The 21600-nt window shown below is 44.0% G+C and overlaps 1 protein-coding gene across 1 annotated transcript in view; it reads right to left on the bottom strand.

Moving 5' to 3' along the window:
* Nucleotides 1-21600, bottom strand: part of LOC138960459 (extracellular matrix organizing protein FRAS1-like) — a 142477-nt gene that overhangs the window by 14096 nt on the left and 106781 nt on the right. The window contains exons 44-54 of the mRNA XM_070332368.1: nt 21276-21374; nt 13337-13502; nt 12939-13019; nt 12296-12465; nt 11856-11979; nt 9288-9499; nt 7974-8121; nt 7356-7561; nt 6035-6191; nt 4624-4824; nt 3959-4146 (exon numbers count right to left, since the gene is read on the bottom strand). Of these exons, the coding sequence (XP_070188469.1) occupies nt 3959-4146; nt 4624-4824; nt 6035-6191; nt 7356-7561; nt 7974-8121; nt 9288-9499; nt 11856-11979; nt 12296-12465; nt 12939-13019; nt 13337-13502; nt 21276-21374 (1752 nt within the window). The remainder of the gene's footprint in view (nt 1-3958; nt 4147-4623; nt 4825-6034; nt 6192-7355; nt 7562-7973; nt 8122-9287; nt 9500-11855; nt 11980-12295; nt 12466-12938; nt 13020-13336; nt 13503-21275; nt 21375-21600) is intronic.

Raw genomic sequence — 21600 nt, 5'->3', positions numbered from 1 at the left:
TTGTCATCATCATAGTAGAGCAGAGACACAACCTGTAGAGACAGCAGATTGTCATCATTGTGGAGCAGAGACACAACCTGCACACACAGCAGATTGTCATCATTGTGGAGCAAAGTCACAACCTGTACAGACATCAGATTGTCATCATCATAGTAGAGCAGAGACACAACCTGTACAGACAGCAGATCGTCATCATCATAGTAGAGCAGAGACACAACCTGCACAGACAGCAGATCGTCATCATCATAGTAGAGCAGAGACACACACACACAGCAGATTGTCATCATCATAGTAGAGCAAAGTCACAACCTGCACAGACAGCAAATTGTCATCATCATAGTGGAGCAGAGACACAACCTGCACAGACAGCAAATTGTCATCATCATAGTGGAGCAGAGACACAACCTGCACAGACAGCAGATTGTCATCATCATAGTGGAGCAGACACACACACACAGCAGATTGTCATCATCATAGTAGAGCAGAGACACACACACAGCAGATCGTCATCATCATAGTGGAGCAGAGACACAACCTGCACAGACAGCAGATTGTCATCATCATAGTAGAGCAGAGACACAACCTGCACAGACAGCAGATTGTCATCATCATAGTAGAGCAGACACACACAGACATCAGATTGTCATCATCATAGTAGAGCAGAGACACAACCTGTAGAGACAGCAGATTGTCATCATCATAGTGGAGCAGAGACACAACCTGCACACACAGCAGATTGTCATCATCATAGTGGATCAGAGAGAGACACACACAGCAGATTGTCATCATCATAGTGGAGCAGAGAGACACACACAGCAGATTGTCATCATCATAGTGGAGCAGAGAGAGACACAGACAGCAGATTGTCATCATCATAGTGGAGCAGACACACACACACAGCAGATTGTCATCATCATAGTAGAGCAGACACACACACAGACAGCAGATTGTCATCATCATAGTGGAGCAGAGACACAACCTGCACAGACAGCAGATTGTCATCATCATAGTGGAGCAGAGACACAACCTGCACAGACAGCAGATTGTCATCATCATAGTAGAGCAGACACACACACAGACAGCAGATTGTCATCATCATAGTAGAGCAGACACACACACAGACAGCAGATTGTCATCATCATAGTAGAGCAGAGACACACACACAGCAGATCGTCATCATCATAGTGGAGCAGAGACACAACCTGTACAGACAGCAGATCGTCATCATCATAGTAGAGCAGAGACACAACCTGCACAGACAGCAGATTGTCATCATCATAGTAGAGCAGAGACACACACACAGCAGATCGTCATCATCATAGTGGAGCAGAGACACACACAGACAGCAGATTGTCATCATCATAGTGGAGCAGAGAGAGACACACACAGCAGATTGTCATCATCATAGTAGAGCAGAGACACACAGACAGCAGATCGTCATCATCATAGTAGAGCAGAGACACACACACACAGCAGATTGTCATCATCATAGTAGAGCAGACACACACACACAGCAGATTGTCATCATCATAGTAGAGCAGACACACACAGACAGCAGATTGTCATCATCATAGTAGAGCAGACACACACACACAGCAGATTGTCATCATCATAGTAGAGCAGACACACACAGACAGCAGATTGTCATCATCATAGTAGAGCAGAGACACACACAGCAGATTGTCATCATCATAGTAGAGCAGAGACACACACACAGCAGATCGTCATCATCATAGTAGAGCAGAGACACACACACAGCAGATCGTCATCATCATAGTGGAGCAGAGAGAGACACACACAGCAGATTGTCATCATCATAGTGGAGCAGAGAGAGACACACACAGCAGATTGTCATCATCATAGTAGAGCAGACACACACACACAGCAGATTGTCATCATCATAGTAGAGCAGAGACACACACACACAGCAGATCGTCATCATCATAGTAGAGCAGAGAGAGACACACACAGCAGATTGTCATCATCATAGTAGAGCAGACACACACAGACAGCAGATTGTCATCATCATAGTAGAGCAGAGACACACACACAGCAGATCGTCATCATCATAGTGGAGCAGAGACACAACCTGCACAGACAGCAGATTGTCATCAGGCAAAAAACAAAAAAAATAGGTGTGGTTAAGGTAACATAGCCCCCCAAAAATAGGGTAGGAAGGTAGGCAATCATTTTTTTTTATTTTAACTTTTTTTTCTAATTAAACCTACGTGACAGGGAAATAAGTGTGCGACTCGAGCGCTTTCGCTTTCATTGCGTTTTCTGCACTCGGTTTGTTTTTGTTGTTGTTTTTTTTTGACAAATGTAATAAAAAGTTATAGGGTCGGCCCCTAAAAATAGGGTAGGTCGGGTTACCGTAACCACACCTATTTTATTTTTAGGCCTCATCATAGTGGAGCAGAGACACAACCTGCACACACAGCAGATCGTCATCATCATAGTGGAGCAGAGACACAACCTGCACAGACAGCAGATTGTCATCATCATAGTAGAGCAGAGACACAACCTGCACACACAGCAAATTGTCATCATCATAGTGGAGCAGAGACACAACCTGCACAGACAGCAAATTGTCATCATCATAGTGGAGCAAAGTCACAACCTGCACACACAGCAGATTGTCATCATCATAGTGGAGCAAAGTCACAACCTGCACAGACATCAGATTGTCATCATCATAGTAGAGCAGAGACACAACCTGTAGAGACAGCAGATTGTCATCATCATAGTGGAGCAGAGACACAACCTGCACACACAGCAGATTGTCATCATCATAGTGGAGCAGACACACACACACAGCAGATTGTCATCATCATAGTAGAGCAGAGACACAACCTGCACAGACAGCAGATTGTCATCATCATAGTAGAGCAGAGACACAACCTGCACACACAGCAGATTGTCATCATCATAGTGTAGCAGAGACACAACCTGCACAGACAGCAGATTGTCATCATCATAGTGGAGCAGAGACACAACCTGCACACAGACAGCAGATTGTCATCATCATAGTAGAGCAGAGACACAACCTGCACAGACAGCAGATCGTCATCATCATAGTGGAGCAGAGACACAACCTGCACACACAGCAGATTGTCATCATCATAGTAGAGCAGAGACACACACACAGCAGATCGTCATCATCATAGTGGAGCAGAGACACAACCTGTACAGACAGCAGATCGTCATCATCATAGTAGAGCAGAGACACAACCTGCACAGACAGCAGATCGTCATCATCATAGTGGATCATGGAGCAGAGACACAACCTGCACACACAGCAGATTGTCATCATCATAGTAGAGCAGAGACACACACACACAGCAGATCGTCATCATCATAGTAGAGCAGAGACACAACCTGCACAGACAGCAGATTCTCATCATCACACTAACATTCATCCCCCACTGGAGCGTCTGTAAAATCGACAAGTCTGGCAGCGGAACGAAATTCAGATGTGGATGGAGCAGTGAATGAAGGGACGGGGCGGTGTGAGAGCACAACGGGACAAGGAACAGGTGTAAAGACTGGGGAAAAACAAAACAAAAAAACCCCAATTCATCTGTAACATTCATATGTAGCCTTCTCTGAGCTGAGAGATGTGCATGTTCTGCAATTCAAACAGAAGGAAAGGAAAACCAGGATGCAGATGATGAAACTGAAAATTCACAACATGCACATGAACAGGTCCAGCGTTATAAAGCAGTTTTCATTATTCTAGGTAAGAACAATTCAACCTTGAGTCTTGAGTCTTTACTTGTGACGAAGGGATCGGCCAACATTGTCCCTGCAATGCAGGTATCCTCTCATGGCAAGAAGACTTGGCTAAGTTAATAGAAACACATAGGACGGTGTCCTTTATTCGAAGGCGTCCTTTTAACAGAGGGACATCACCTTGCACAGTGCTCTGTTCAAACTGTGTGAAACTTCAAATACTCACCACAGGCGATGCAGGCAGGACCAGACTTCCAGACACCTCGTTGTCAAGGATAGTAATGGTCGCCATGGTAACAGGACCAAACATGGCGCCCTCGGGGTCTTCAGGTCCCAGCAGAACTGTGAATGCCTCGTGCCACTCAACGTCACTGTTGTACAGAATGTCCACCGGAAACTCTGCTTCTCTCACACCTGCAGCGGGCGAGACACTGATAGGTTGGTATCGTATTTTTGGGACTACAAGGCTTAACCCCCACTTGTTATCTAAACATGGGAAACATCCACTTTATAGCCGCTTCCGATGTATTGAGTGCAAACTAAAATGAACTAATAGATCACGGAAAGTTTTGTACCAACGGTAGAAGGCGAACATTTCTAAAAGAGGAATTTCAGATGAGTATGTAGTGATGCAGCAGTTCTAGATCATGTACGTACGATGCAGTTGTGACAACTGGACCCTGCAATTAGTTTTGCTACAAAATGTTGGTTTTGAAGAGGTATTCAGCTGCGTACAGGAGTTTTCTCAGAAGGAAATCTTTTACGGCTTGGAATTTGCAAGACTGCAAGAATCCAACACAAGCCTGAATATAATTTTATCTTTGTCCCTGACAAATGTACTTTCGAAAATGATCACGATTTTTCTCCTGAAGCAAAGCGGAAAGTTCTTACCTGGAGGAAAAGTGACCCGCAGACTGCGAGCGTTGTAGTCCAGCCCGGACTGTGCTGACCCATCCCTCGTGCTGCAACGGACACTGGACGTCTGGTTGTCTGCCCCTGTCCTCAGCAGGCGCACCATCACCGTGGTTATCTGCTCCTTGACGCTCGGCTCGTGCACACTGTACGCTGCCTTCTCCAGCTGGACCTTGGGGACTGTGACAACAACAGAGGTGGTGGTGATAATACATCGTTTGATGTCAATGCAAATAAGAGCCAGGAGACAATGACAATTCTTTATTTAACGAGAGAGAACGAACGAACGAACGAACGAACCAACTTTATTTTTCGAGGGTAATGGAGTAGATACAGCAAAGATCTTTTTTCATCCAGCCCTCGCCCAAGAGGGAATTAACTAAGCAGTGCATAATATTGAAGCAGAAGAAGAAGCAAAACAAAAACATAAAAACATGGTTATTACATCAGTCAAAGAGGAAATTTTTTTTTTCATAGCATACATGCCAACATAGTCATTGGTAATGGTATACATTAAAACACACACTTTGACACACACGGTCACATGCACACAGACACACATGCACATACAGACACACACGCACACACACACACACAGACACATACACACATACACACACACACACACACACACACACACACATGTACACATTGTACACATAATCATAAAAGTACAAATATGTGCAAAATCCATGAAGAGAACAACGTAAACAGAGAGAGAAAAAAAACAAGAAACAAAAACTTAACTGAAATGATTCTATTAGTAGATCTTCATGTACTTATCAAACAGCAGTACCTGATCGCGGCATTAAGTGCCACACGACGATGACAGCATATAAAAAAAAGTATGTCTTCTAAAACTGGCAAAAGAAAGTGGTCTGAGAGAAACTGGCCCCGGTAAACCTGAGTATGCCAGACTAGTTTTATACAAGTCAATTCTAGGGAGGGGAACATTTAGTTTCTTCGTGCGGCTTGATGAAGTCTCAGTTAATAATATTCTTTTAGTTAAATAGTCTGGTACAGAGAGAGAGAGAGAGAGAGAGAGAGAGAGAGAGAGAGAGAGAGAGAGAGAGAGAGAGAGAGAGAGAGAGAGAGAGGTAGACAGACGGACAGACAGACAGACAGACAGACAGAGAGAGGGAGGGAGAGAACCAGACGATGTTACACATATCTGGCATCATCTGAAAATCTGTAAACAAGAACAATATCAACATTGATTTCATTTTGCAACATTATTGTACACACTTGCATCAAAGGGTAGACTCGTTACCAATCACCATATACAAAAAAAGACTAAGAGCATGGGAAAGCAGTCAGCATAGTGGTGGTAACATTATCTTGAAGCCTTTTTAATTGCAAACAGATTATGAGTGTTTACTCCTCATCTCACCATCATCATGGTTAGAAAGAGTGATGAGAACTTCCTCGATTTCTCCGAGCTTTGCTGTAACGCCTTCCTGTGTCTCTGGTTGAGTCAGGCGCAGCTGGAATTCCTCTTCTGGCTCGAAGTCCACGTCGTCCACTATGTGCACAGTGCAGTTCTTTTTCTGTGAGCATAAATTAGAAAGACTTGTGTAAATGTTTTGCTAGCATCAGCTGGTATGCGAGCGCGACAGATGTAGATCTTTTTTTTTTCGTGTCTGGTCTACATCTGGTGCCACTGGCAACGCTACATTTAGCTCTGTGGCTTTCCACTACAACAAGGCTTTGTTCCTTGGAAACGGATGTTCGGCTTTGAATGGTAAAACACATTCTGTGAAACGAAAACGATCCATAATCTTGGTGTGGTGAACTTGCCACTTGCCCTGTCAGTGGAATCGTGTTACATATATCTTACCTATAGAAGCATGTGTTAGTTTCATCTACTGAATTCCCCATACACTATCACAACAACGGGCCTCACACGCTAAAGAACAATCAAAGCATACAACCTTCTGAATGTCAAGAAGAATCTTCAACCGAATGATATGTGTCTGTTAATAGTGGTGCTTTTATTTAAAAAAAAATTTGTTTTACTAAAAGGAATAGCCTCCTCCGTACCCAGTCTCCATCCAAGCTCAAATTTTACCCTAGACCAATCAACAAGCACCTTCACTGTCTTTTATACCTCGCTTCTGTCATTTTCTCTTTGCATCAGTCAAAACAAAAAGAGTCGTCCATTTACCATCCCTCAATCCATCCATCTATCCATTTTCCAATCCATCCACCTATGAAACAATGTACTGTAGCAGTTGACAATCACAGCATTTGCTCTGTAACCTTATCCTTAGCATGAAGTCAAGTTCGCGAAGACCTCGCGAAGACCTTTTGCAAAAAACTCACTGCCAAAGCTTCGTGCAGTCAGCACTTGGGAAGTAGACTTCGCGGAGTCGACCTCGCCTAATTAATGACAGGCTTACCAGCTCCCCCGCTCCCCAGGCGCAAAGTGCACCCTGGAATCAATGTTGAGCAGTGTCATCTTTGCACCAATTCAGTAGTTGATAATCAAGGCTTTTACTCTAGCTGTAACCTCATTCTTCTTCTTCTGCGTTCGATATTTATGGCCGTTATATCGTCATGTCGGTGGCTGCCATGAAGTCTGCAGTCTTCAGCAGTTCGGCAGCTGGTCCCCAGAGCTTGGTGCCCAGGCTGGTGTCTTCTGGCCAGTAGTGCTGGCGTGCTGAGTAACCTTATAATCAATTAACCTTAATAATCACACCCTGACAACTCACCCGCTCTCCAGGCGCAAAGTGCACCCTGGATTCGTTGTTGAGCAGCCTCTCCTCGTAATCCATCATGACGGTGGCCGTCAGCTGACGCGTGTAGCAGATGACAGAGGCGGGGATGGTCATGTCGCCCAGACGCAGGATGGTGGCGTTCACTGTCTTGTTCTTCTCGTCCGCCGTGTAGCTGTCTTGTTTGAACGTGAATGTGGGCACTGAACAAAATAAACATGTTTGCCAGAATTTGAATGGGGACCCTGGAAAGACTGGGTTTCTGTAGTTTTGTAGGGACAGGCCATAATGCTACCCCCTGAGGAATGGTACCCCTGACTTCTTTACACTATTTATTTCAATGCAGGGTCTGAAAAGTGAATTTACTGTATCCATAACATATTCTTTTCATATAAAGTATTACACGTCGCCCTGTCTACATCTAAGCAGTACGCAGCATTGGGTGACCATTCACTTTTTGGTTATAACACTGCTCGGTAAAATTACTAAATACCAGGAAACAACTCTGGCCAGGCGTCTAACAGAAGGCAAAACACAATTGTAATCATTAATCATATGGCAAGTTTACGCAATTATTAACAAATTAAAACCTGATGCAATATAGCTATCACCCACCATCCAAAGTGTGGTCGTGTATGACAACGGTTGAGGAGTATGGTTTGGCGAGAGTACTGCCCATGGCAGAGCTGAGGAACACCTGGAACGTCTCGCTGCCTTCCAGGCGTGGGTCATAGTCGTCATCCATCAGCGTCAGCCGGCATTTCTGAGAGCACACAAAGGACGACTTAAGAGACACGACAAAAGAAGTATTCATGAAAAAATGATAATTAATGCCCAATAATCTGAACGTTAAACCAACCAAGGTTCAAGTATTGGAGCTAGAACATAACGAGTTATTGACGATGCACCACAACTCGAATATTATAATCGTTCCGGATATTATGCCAGACACTTGTTTTTGACAATAAGAGGTCTGCAACATAGATAGCAAGTTTCAAAACATACACGCTGATAATTCTTGAAAGCATAAGGGAAAGTCTAAGGTTAAGATAATCTGAAAGCAGCCATAATTCGAAAGAAAACTGCCGGGGCTACACGAAAACAGCAACAACAATAGAATAATAATACACAAGTAAATCGTATTACCAAAGTGGAAATTCTGGTGAACAGGACTGGTAAAAACGTTATGAACAAGAAGAGCAAACGCTCGATCGAGTCACTTTCGCAGTTCTGAATATTATATGAGGCATCAGATGGACAGGAAGAAATTGCTATTCACAACACAATGAGTCACGTTCACATAAAATTTGAGCCCGGTCACTTTTATAGTTTCCGAGAAAAGCCCAACGTTAAGTTGTGTGTTGCCGAACAGAAAAGGCTAGTTATCTCCCTTGTTTTTCTGATAACGTTCGTAAAAGGCTACAGATGTAAATACTTTGATGTAAAGAATAATCCTACAAAGTTTCAATCACATCCGATGAACTTTGTCAAAGATATAAAATGTCTAATTTTTCCTTTGATGCTGACCTGTGACCTTGAAAAAGGTCAAAGGTCAACGAAACCATCGTTAAAGTGTAGAGGTCATTGGAGGTCACGACTAAACAAAATATGAGCCCGATCGCTTTGATAGTTTCCGAGAAAAGTTTGTCAAAGATATAAAATGTCTAATTTTTCCTTTGACGCTGACCTGTGACCTTGAAAAAGGTCAAAGGTCAACGAAACCATCGTTAAAGTGTAGAGGTCATTGGAGGTCACGACTAAACAAAATATGAGCCCGATCGCTTTGATAGTTTCCGAGAAAAGTCCAACGTTAAGGTGGTGTCTACGGACGGCCGGCCGGACGGCCGGCTGGCCGGACGGCCGGCCGGACAGACTAACACTGACCGATTACATAGAGTCACTTTTTCTCAAGTGACTCAAAAATACTACCTGTGAAATTTGGCCAGGAGTAAAGGTGATCTGGCTGGAGCTGGGAGCATAGTCCACACCCGGGGTGGCCGAGGGCGAGTGGGAGAGACGGGTGGCGCACCACACGGTGGACGTGTGGCTGAGATCCGAACCCTCCCTCAGTACCTCCACCTCCACTACCCCTGCGTCCTCAGGGAACTCGTATTGTTTTGCTGACAGCAGCACGTGAGACTCTGCACAGTCAAATAGATAACAACAGAGTCTGAAGAAGAGCATTCAGGACAAGGTAATACAGAATCATGATGCTTAGACACACACACACAAGTGAAAGAAAAACTAGACAAAAAAACAACAACGCCTGGTACATACCCTCGCATTGCACAGTCCTCACCTGCATCCTGCCCCCCATTTCAACAAAGCAGTTTTATCATGTACCAGACCTGGGAACCCCTGTTTTGCACTTTTAGTATTCTCAAACAAACTTGGTGTATTTTCACAAAAATGAGCGTACTCCACACAGCGTTTGCACATCCATCATTAAAACATGCCTCATGCGCGTCCCTCATGCCGTTAATGAAGTTTACCTATACATTTAAAACAAATGCTTTTTTCAATTTTTACTGACAAAAACTGTACCGTATTTGACGGACTACAAGCCGCGACTTTAAAAAAAAAATCGCATTGCGGCTTATAAAAAGATGCGGCTAAAACGTTACCTAAACTTGAATAGCATTCACCTAATGGAAGTCGCCACGGATTTTCATTTCGCTCGATTAGCGATTACCGGTACTTTATTAGCTCTCTACTCAAGACTCGGCGCTTTTCTCTTTCATTCGCGAATCTTCGTTTGTCAACAAGTCGTCGTGACAAGCGTACAGAGAAACACCGGATGTATCAGGATCTCGCGCGCGCGAGATTTCGTTTTTTTGTGTCTCGCGATAGTTGGAGGAGCGAGAGCCGCCATGTTGTGTTTTCGTCTGCTCGAAATGTGCGCAAAAGTCGTAAATCATCCCCAAAAAGCTTATTCCGGGCGGGACTACATGTGTGTGTTGGTTAGAAATTGTGTGTGTGTGTGTGTGTGTGATATTTTTCTTCAAACTTTTTCACTTTTCTTCTTTGTTTCACTTGTTTATTCTCAGAGGCCGATTTCGCCAAATACCGTACTTTTGTTTGCCTGGTTGTTTTAAGTGATTGACACGATCCGATTATATTTTTTTTGACAGCGGCTTATATAGTGACGTAATCATGTGCCAAAATACTGGATCGGCTTCAGGATGGGCTTGTGAAGAAAAGTAGTCTAGGAATTTTTCTCGTCGTATTTTTTTCCCACTGACCGTACTGAGCGTATTATCGACAATCATGCGTACAAAATACAGCGAAATCGTATGGGTTCCCAGGTCTGATGAACCCATGAAAAAGTTGATGTACAAAAGAAATTGTAAAATATTTAAGCCATAAACAAGTTCAATCTGTCCATGTTTCACGTTTGCAAAATATGGCCTTTACTGCTAAAATGCCCCATGGTTCGCTCGCTGACTGCAACACAAATTGCCCCCTTTACACATAGATGATGTCAGGAAATAACTCTGTTGGGTTTGTATGGGCTGTGGAAGGGTGATAACCATTGCTTTTCCCCGAGTACGCAGTAGGAGGGTCCAGCAGACTTTAATTGTGTGTGTGTCTGTCTGTCTGTCTCGACTTAACAGCTTTTTGCTGGGAAACTGCTGGGCGCAGTTCGTTCAAAAGTTGATACACTAACTTGATAATAGGTCCGATTGATCGTATTAAAACTTGATAATGTTACCTGGGACCTAAATGCCAAATAAATCACAAAAACGACTCTTAACGGCCGGTGGGATAGAACAGCCGTTCGGCTCATAGAACCGCCCAGTCAGCCAGCGACAACCAGGCTTTCCGTGCGTGCGTGCTTTGCGTGCGTGTGCCACTGCGCGACCTAATTTTATGAAGCAGCAACGTTAGCAGTCTAGTCATTTGAGTTCACTGGCAATGGCTTGATGGAAAGCGCGTCCGACTATGGCCAAAGTGATCCTGATTCGATTCACGGCATGAGCGGTCTATTTTTTAATTTTTTTTTTTTAATTCTTGTTTACTATTGTTTATTATGAACGTTTTAATGTTTTATTTTACTCTAATAATTTTTTTAATTGTGTAAAATAAATTTAATTTTTATTTTATTTTTTTTTTTTTTAAATCCACGTGCACAAGACAAAAACTTTCATACTGGGGGAGCGAGCCATTCTGAAGAGTACTCGGGTCCAGCGCCAGCGTTTTTTATAATGGGAAAAACAATCCACACGTGTTTCCTGTACACGTGTTTGAGACACACCTCCTGCCTCGTGAATGGCCTATAATGTCATGTGACATTTTCCCTCGCGACATTAAAGGCCAGTCACCAGGGAGGTGGTGTGTCTGAAACACGTGTGCAGGAAGCACATGTGGATTGTTTGTGCCACTAAAGGCAAGGGTATTTATTCTTTCACATACAAACCCGACAGAGTTATTTTAGGAATTTGTCCATTTTGCATATCGTGAATCTAAGTTCAAGTCAAACTTATCGCTGAATCTCACCATCGTTAGGTCCCTCAATGATGACAATGGCGGTAGACACAGGTCCCAGCACAGCAGGCAAAGATGGCTCAGACAGCTTAAGTTCAAATTGTTCTGCACTCTCATATTCACTGTCGTCTATTACCTGCAGCAAAAGTAGTGTCATATTCATTAAAGATCTCTGAAAAGAACACCCAGCCTCCCAGTCGATCAATTGACTAAATCTACTTACCCATGTAAACTCTCATGTCAGATGATATGAGACAAACGTGTTGCTGCAAGAAAAATACACACACAATTTCAGCCAAGGCAGAAAACAGTTGCTGACGCTCACAACTGAGGGGTACAACTCTGACACTTCAAGTCCTCAGAGTACCCTCTGCTAAAACATATGTCACCTGAAAACTCATGCTGAAATAATTTAAAAGTTCCAATTTCCAATCAAACGATCGTGTGCTTACCTTGACCTCACAGGTGGCGATGCTGACCCCCGCGGGGAATATGACCCGGAAGGAGTTGGAGTTACCCCTGGAGACAAAGTCAGATCCGGTTTCCAGCCCCGTGAGACTGCTTCCTGTGGCGGTCATGGATGACGTGGAACACACCACTGATGCTGTGTCGCTTAAATCGCCTGTAAAGACCACCAAGAGACACTGAACTGACTGAATATTATAAACATAAACATGCTCTAAGCTTCATATATACAACATTTGGCGAGTGACATTGGAAGAAATTTCAACTGAATGCTGTCCTTAATTGAGCCGAAGTCGACTTTGCGAAGTCTTTTCACCGCACATGTTTGGCCAAAGCTTCGTGCAGCCAGCTTCGCGAAGTAGACTTTGAGGTTAATCATACAGCACTATCTTTAATGTGAGGCCCCTCCAGGGCCTAAGTGTCTCAGTGCCTCACAATCAATAAATTCCATACATTGATATGGGACAACCTGCGTTTGGTTACCGCATGCTATGTAGAGAGGGAGAAAGGGGAGGGGGTTATTAAATGCCCACAACAAGAATGTATCGATACAAAGAATCGTACTCAGGGATGAGCTACCCTCCCCCATACGTGTTATGGCTTTAGACGATTCATCTCACGATGACCTACCTGTTCTTTTCAGAATAGCCATCACATAGACGTCTGTTTCGTTGACATAGATGACTTCCTCCGCAAACTGGATCTTTGGAACTGAAATACGAAGAAAGTGGTCTTGTGTAGCATATTGACAAAACAACAAACAAATGTACACCCCTCTTTGTGATACACATATGTAATCTATGCACTGTTGGCAGGAACAGCTCGTACCGCATACTAACCATTGTTTGCTCTTTGTGAAAACGAGAGTTTGTTTTTTAAAATCTATACACTGCTGTTCTGACTCCATGCTGACATTGCAACAGCTAACAACACATAACAACCATTTCAGAAATTAACAAAAGATGTCAAAATGAAAATACTAGCAACTATAATCTACAGGATCTGAGATCTAATTTTTCCAATCTTACCGTCTTCTTCGTCCAGGATGGTAACAGACGCCGTAGTGATGTCCCCAAGCAAGGCATACGTGGGCGACGTGAGCTCCACGTAGAACGTCTCAGGCCCCTCGTAGTACGAGTCATCGTTGATGAGAATGGAACACATCTTCACGTCCTGCCACTCGTCAAACTGGACCTGAACCAACATTTTCATTTCATCTTCATTACTTTATTGTCCCATCGCTAGGAAATTCAGGTCGCTTCCTCCCAATGGAAAGCTAGCAGCAACGGAGTCGCGCTACCCAGGTGTCTGCGTGTTTAGGTGTATTCAGCCACCTGCATGTGTGGCAGAATGACCAAGGTCTTTTGCGTGCCACTGTGATGACACGTGGGTGGGACATGGCTTCCGTCTCTGGGTCTGCACATAAAGTTGACCCGTGTATGTCCCGGCCTGAATTCGAACCTGCGACCTTCCGATCACAAGTCCAGTGCTCTACCAACTGAGCTACCGGGCGCTCATGGTGTGTACATGCCAGAACTGTCTGGCAAATGGTCATGAGAAGCATTTGTTTTTTACATGTGAGATTTGTGTGACAAATGGTTATGAAAAACATTGTGTGTACATATGATAATAGACCAACTCCGACACTAACTCTGTCGGTTTGTATGGGGTGTTGAAGAGTGAATAAAAATAGTAATAATAATAATAATAATAATAATAATATGGGAGATTTATAGAGCGCTTTACGTTCTCTAAGCGCTTTACAATGAAAAAAAAATATGAAAAAACAAACAAACATACATATACACGTATACAAAGCAAAGCAAAAAAGCATGTGCAGCAGCATTCAGCACACAAGTGAACAACGAAACACTACATCAATACAAGCTGCAAGCATACTAACACAGGCAAAACATTCAAACATTCAAACACCTGATCAAAAATGCACCATATTGAAATAAAATTAATCAAAATACTGTGTGAAGAAGTGTGTTTTAAGGTTTGATTTGAAGGAACAAAATGTTTGGCAGTGTCGGATAGAGTAAGGGAGAGAGTTCCACGCAACGGCAGCAGAGTGGGAGAAGGCTCTCTGGCCGTGCTGTTTGCGACTAAAAGAAGATAGACGGAATATTCTAGTGTCTACAGAGGAGCGGAGGGATCGTGAGGGTGTAGACAGGTAGGATGGGGCTGAGCCAGATATTATTTTGTAGCAGATACAGCAGCACTTATATTGGACTAGCAGTCTGGCCCAGCTTCGCCCGGGTGTTTTTGCTCTCCCCTCTCTCAGAAACCTCTCGAATCTTATTCCAATGTGCATAAGAAAAATGACAGTGTGAGCTCATACATTTGGATGTATAGGCAAGGCAAGTTTCTATTTGGTTCAACGTGTTCTTCGTGATTTGTTTACCCTTTCTCACACCCACTGTAGTTACATGAGTGAGCGCGTCATACCTTTTTGAACAGGGGAGAGAAATCTGTAAATTCTCGTGATCTTTCACTGAGGCGATCGTTTCGTAAACATTATTTGCGATGATCTGGAAGGCAGGGAGGGGGAGCAGGGGGCAGGGTTAGTGTGTGTGTGTGTGTGGGGGGGGGGGGGGGGGGGGGGGCGGCGGGATGATAGCGGGCGGGGGGTAACTCTTGAGAATGACACGGTATACTGGTTTGATGAGAGTTACCTCCCTTCCGTGGGTGACAAACCATGACTTACCTCCCTTGCACTATTTAGACTGTATTGATAGATGGGGAGGGTAATTATCCGAGGAAGGAAACAATGTCTGGAGAAACTAAAACCCAGGTGCACATTTGTGGGTCCAGGGCAGTGTGCATGCAAAATATCTTGTGCTTATCTTTTGCCATCTCTGAGGTATGGCGACCACAGACAGACAGACACACACACACACACACACACACACACAGACAGACACTCTCTTTTATTTAGCCCGGCTTCGCCCGGGAGTAAGCGGAGCCCTGTAGCAATTTAAGACGCTCGCTATCCCATTATCATTAGCTTTACCTCCTTTGTTTGGATACAAAAAAAGAGTTATCTCCCTTACCTTCTAGAAATTTCCGGAACTGTCCAGTTAATTTTTCATTCTTCATTTCTTCCCCTCATAGGAGCAATAGCGAGTCTCTAATATCACTGGCATGATGTGCTTGCTACAGGTGAACAGTAGGCACTGAACTGGTCTTGCACCATATAGGCTGTATTCAATAAATGGGAGGTCCATAATCTGAAAAAGGAAACAATGAATCAAGAAACTAAAACCCAGGTGCACATCTGCGGCACCTAGGGAGTGTACGTGCACACTATCTTGTTCCTGCCTCTTGCCATCTCAGAGGTATGGCGACCACAGACAAACAAGAAGAGCAAACGCTCGATCGAGTCACTTTCGCAGTTCTGAATATTATATGAGGCATCAGATGGACAGGAAGAAATTGCTATTCACAACACAATGAGTCACGTTCACATAAAATTTGAGCCCGGTCACTTTTATAGTTTCCGAGAAAAGCCCAACGTTAAGTTGTGTGTTGCCGAACAGAAAAGGCTAGTTATCTCCCTTGTTTTTCTGATAACGTTCGTAAAAGGCTACAGATGTAAATACTTTGATGTAAAGAATAATCCTACAAAGTTTCAATCACATCCGATGAACTTTGTCAAAGATATAAAATGTCTAATTTTTCCTTTGACGCTGACCTGTGACCTTGAAAAAGGTCAAAGGTCAACGAAACCATCGTTAAAGTGTAGAGGTCATTGGAGGTCACGACTAAACAAAATATGAGCCCGATCGCTTTGATAGTTTCCGAGAAAAGATATAAAATGTCTAATTTTTCCTTTGACGCTGACCTGTGACCTTGAAAAAGGTCAAAGGTCAACGAAACCATCGTTAAAGTGTAGAGGTCATTGGAGGTCACGACTAAACAAAATATGAGCCCGATCGCTTTGATAGTTTCCGAGAAAAGTCCAACGTTAAGGTGGTGTCTACGGACGGCCGGCCGGACGGCCGGCCGGACGGCCGGCCGGACAGACTAACACTGACCGATTACATAGTCACTTTTTCTCAAGTGACTCAAAAAGAGTTATCTCCCTTACCTTCTAGAAATTTCCGGAACTGTCCAGTTAATTTTTCATTCTTTATTTCTTCCCCTCATAGGAGCAATAGCGAGTCTCTAATATCACTGGCATGATGTGCTTGCTACAGGTGAACAGTAGGCACTGAACTGGTCTTGCACCATATAGGCTGTATTCAATAAATGGGAGGTCCATAATCTGAGAAAGGAAACAATGAATCAAGAAACTAAAACCCAGGTGCACATCTGCGACACCTAGGGAGTGTACGTGCACACTATCTTGTTCCTGCCTCTTGCCATCTCAGAGGTATGGCGACCACAGACAAAAAAGAGTTATCTCCCTTACCTTCTAGAAATTTCCGGAACTGTCCAGTTAATTTTTCATTCTTCATTTCTTCCCCTCATAGGAGCAATAGCGAGTCTTTAATATCACTGGCATGATGTGCTTGCTACAGGTGAACAGTAGGCACTGAACTGGTCTTGCACCATATAGGCTGTATTCAATAAATGGGAGGTCCATAATCTGAGAAAGGAAACAATGAATCAAGAAACTAAAACCCAGGTGCACATCTGCGGCACCTAGGGAGTGTACGTGCACACTATCTTGTTCCTGCCTCTTGCCATCTGAGAGGTATGGCGACCACAGACAGACAGACAGACAGACAGACACTCTCTTTTATCCCAGCGAAGCTGGAGGTATCCCGTGAACGCTATACTGTAATCGACTTGAGAAATGTGCATACCGAATAATACATGATAAAGAAGGATTCTTTGTGCCCGGCTACGTGCTACAGTTGGAGATGGAAGTTCACCAAAAATTGGGACCATACTAACAAAAATACGGTGGGTGCAATAGTCGCCCCCATTTTTTCAGCAAATGCCACCCAAGGCCGTTTTGGACGGGTAGAAATTCCGTAGTTTCCAAGTCTATGGATAAAGCTCGCGTAAGAAGAATACGTCACGGTCGAAAGCCTTTGACGTCAATTAATGCATCATGACGTCATGCCTCCCTGAAGTCTTTCTCTCTCGCGCAGTGTGTGTGTTTGTGTTCATTTTGTGCACATGTGTTAGTGTTACTGTTTGTGTGTGTGTGTGTCACGTGTGTGTGTGTGTGTGTGTGTATTTGTGTGTGTGTATTTGTGTGTGTGTGTGTGTGTGTGTGTGTGTATGTGTGTGTGTGCGTGCGCGCACGCGTGCATGAGTCTGTACTCGTATGTGTGTGGTGTGTGTGTGTATTTGTGTGTGTGAGTGTGTTTGTGTGTGTGTGTGTGTGTGTGTGTATGTGTGTGTGTGTGTGTGTGTGTGTGTGTGCGCGCACGCGTGTATGAGTCTGTACTCGTGTGTGTGTAAGTGTGTGTGTGGGCATAAGTGTATGTGTATGCGTGTATGTGTGGGTGTGTGTGTGGGTGTGTGTCTATTTGTAAAGGAGAGAGAGAGAGAGAGAGAGAGAGAGAGAGAGAGAGAGAGAGAGTGGGTGGGTGGGTGTGTGTTTGTGCGTGTGCGTAAGTGTATGTGTGTGTGTATGTGTGTTTGTTTGTAAAGGTGTGTATGTCCGTCTGTCTATATGTGCGTATGGGGGTGTGTTTTGTGTGTATGAAGTGTGTGTAAGAGAGTGAGTGAGTGCGTGTGAGTGAGTGTGTGTGTGTGTACGTGTGTAACTTGGGGTATATGTGTGTGTGTGTACGTGTGTGTGTGTGTGCGTGTTCGTGTGTGTGTGTGTTTGATAGAGAGAGAGAGAGAGAGAGAGAGAGAGAGAGAGAGAGAGAGAGAGAGAGAGAGAGAGAGAGAGAGAGAGAGAGAGAGAGAGAGAGAGAGAGAGAGAGGAGGAGAGAGAGAGAGAGGTTTGTCTTTCGCTGGGGTATGCAGTGCCTTGGCGTTGCACATCTACTTAATCCCAGCTTCAATGTCAAGGTCACAGGAGTCCTTCAAAGTTGAATTGTAGACATGTTTTGAAGTGACCTTGACCCTGAACTATGAAAAAAATCTTTCAAACTTCATAATTGTGTGGGGCACATGTTATATACTGATATTGAGCCACATTTAGTCACATATCATCAAGGTCAAGGTCACTTTGCCCCTTATGAAATGTGACTGAAACGGGCAATTGAATCACTAAAAGTGACAATGTCTCTTTGTAGAAAGTGCCAATAAGTATGTTTATGCTTCCTATGTCTTGAATTGATAGCCTTGTGATGTGTGACCTTTGATGATCTTGACCTTGGCCAAAGGTCATGTGTAATTTGGTAGGAAAAATCTGTAAACCAGTTCTAATAGTGTACAATGTCCTTGCCAGCTTCAGTTGTTAGACCTTCACCTTCAAGGTCACCTGAAGGTCAAGGTCACTTTAAGACAAAGGTCAAGCATGAGAGTCGCATGGGCTTTGCTTTGTTAAGATTTTTTACCAAGACACATGGATTTCTTTACCCGGCTTGGTCACATTTTTCATAGGGGTCAATGTGACCTTGACCCTAACGATATGTGACCAGATGTGGCTCACTATGAAATTCTAACAAACGCCCCACTCAGTGTTTAAGTTTGTAAGAGATATCGTCCATAGTAAAGTTAAAGGGGCAAGCTCACATCAAAATATGTCTACAATTCAACTTTGAAGGGCTCCTCTGACCTTGACATTGAAGCGAGGTCAACCAAAATGGTATCAGAAGATAAGGCTTTCTTTTTCTTGTATACCATACAAAACTAAGCCCGCTGTTTTTAATTTGTTTTCCAGAAAACTGGCACAATGTGAAATTTTGCAGTTTTTAGACCACATTCATTCTCCCTGTGACCTTGACCTTAAGGTAAGGTCAAGGTTCTCAAGTATCTTTTTTGAGCTCTTGGGGTCATACAACATTTTGCAACATTTGGTGTTTCTTCACTTCATAGCGTTCGAGAAAAATCCAAAGGTAATGTTCAGTACAGACAGATAAAGACGGGCAACGGACAACGGCTGGACGACCAGGGTGAGTATGTACGCTCACTTTTGCTACACATGCGAGTAGCGGCTATTATCCGTTGTTCACAAAACATTCCTATATAATGTTTGGAAACAATGGTAGGGATAAAAATGTGTGTATGTGTGTTTGTTTGTAAAGGTGTTTATGTCCGTCTATCTATATGTGCGTATGGGGGTGTGTTTTGTGTGTATGAAGTGTGTGTGAGAGAGAGAGTGCGTGTGAGTGAGTGTGTATGTGTGTACGTGTGTAACTTGGGGGGTGTGTGTGTGTGTGTGTGCGTGTGCGTGTGTGTGTGTGTGTGTGTGTAAGAAAGACTGAGAGAGAGGGAGAAAGAGTGTGTGTGTGTGAATGTGTGTGTGCATGAGTTTGTGTGTATGTTTGTGTGTGTATGAGTGTGTATATGTGTGTATATGTGTTTGTTTGTAAAGGTGTGTGTGTCCGTCTGTCTATGTGCGTATTTGTTTGTTTGTTTGCTTGACGCCCAGCCGACCACGAAGGGCCATAATTATCAGGACGGTGCTGCTTTGAGATATAACGTGCGCCACACACAAGGCAGAAGTCGCAGCACAGGCTTCATGTCTCACCCAGTCACATTATTCTGACACCGGAACAACCAGTCCTAGCATGCACTAACCCCATAATGCCAGACGCCAGGCGGAGCAGCCACTAGATTGCCAATTTTAAAGTCTTAGGTATGACCCGGCCTGGGTTCTAACCCACGACCTCCCGATCACGGGGCGGACGCCTTACCACTAGGCCAACCGTGTATGTGCGTATGAGTGTGTGTTTTGTGTGAGTCAATGTGTGTGTGTATGTGTGTGTGTGTGTGTGTGTGTGTGTGGGTGGGTGGGTGTGTGTCTGTTTGTATAAGAGAGAAAGAGAAAGAGAGAGAGAGAAAGAGAGAGAGAGAGAGAGTGGGTGGGTGGGTGGGTGTGTGTTTGTGCGTGTGCGTAAGTGTATGTTTGTGTGTATGTGTGTTTGTAAAGGTGTGTATGTCCGTCTGTCTATATGTGCGTATGGGGGTGAAGTGTGTGTGAGAGAGTGAGTGAGTGCGTGTGAGCGAGTGTGTATGTATGTACGTGTGTAACTTGGGGTATGTGTGTTTGTGTGTGCATGTGTGTGTGTGTGTGTGTGTTTGTGGGTGTGTGTCTGTTTGTATAAGAGAGAAAGGTGAGAGAGAGAGAGAGAGAGAGAGAGAGAGAGAGAGAGAGAGTGGGTGGGTGGGTGTGTGTTTGTGCGTGTGCGTAAGTGTATGTGTGTGTGTATGTGTGTTTGTTTGTAAAGGTGTGTATGTCCGTCTGTCTATATGTGCGTATGTGGGTGTGTTTTGTGTGTATGAAGTGTGTGTGAGAGAGTAAGTGAGTGCGTGTGAGTGAGTGTGTATGTATGTACGTGTGTAACTTGGGGTATGTGTGTGTGTGTGTGTGTGTGTGTGTGTGTGTGTGTGTGTGTGTGTGTGTGTTCGTGTGTGTGTGTGTGTTTAAGAGAGAGAGAGAGAGAAAGAGAAAGAGAGAGAGAGAGAGAGAGAGAGACAGAGACAGAGACAGAGAGAGAGAGAGAGAGAGACAGAGAGACAGAGAGAGAGAGGTGTGTCTTTCGCTGGGGTATGCAGTGCCTTGGCGTTGCACATCTACTTAATTATCAATTTTGAAAAAAGCACAGACCCAAGAGGTTAATATAATTAGCACTGGTTTACTGTTTGGACCGCATCAATCAATTTTAAATCTGACGACAACGACACAATCATTTTCTGTCAAGGTCAATCAAATGACAGGAATCTTCACTCCTCAATTATAATTGTCAAAAGACCGCACAGACAGCTTTCCTCAACACAATATAGTGACCGCACAAATCGAGGGACCCCGTTAACAAAACAAACTAAGAAGTGGGCGAGTTGGAAGAGAGAAAAGCAAATCCTGTGCACGATCAACCCCTGCCTTACCTGTCCGGAGAACTGCACGAAGTCGAAGAGGCCGGGTTGAGAGGACCCTGCTTTAGATACAGCTGTTCCCACCTTAGTCTGACACTGCACAATGCTGTACTGTAATCACAAAAAAACAAACACATTATTTGCTAGCGTCAGGAAAGGACATGCTATTCTTTCTGATCTATTATCAAAAACGTAAATAACCACCGGCAGCCCTGGTTATGTGCGAGTTAAATTCACGATCATCGGCAACAGGAGATTTGAATGAAAAAACGTTAGCTGAAGGTGGAAACATAAAATGTAAGCTCGTTCTTCAAATCTTAAAGTCTGTGTAACCTAC

This window comes from Littorina saxatilis, linkage group LG2 (genome assembly GCF_037325665.1).
Source record: "Littorina saxatilis isolate snail1 linkage group LG2, US_GU_Lsax_2.0, whole genome shotgun sequence".
Classification (NCBI taxonomy): Eukaryota; Metazoa; Mollusca; class Gastropoda; order Littorinimorpha; family Littorinidae; genus Littorina; species Littorina saxatilis.
Note: the sequence above shows the minus strand (reverse complement) of the source record. Positions and strands in the feature narration are given on the sequence as shown.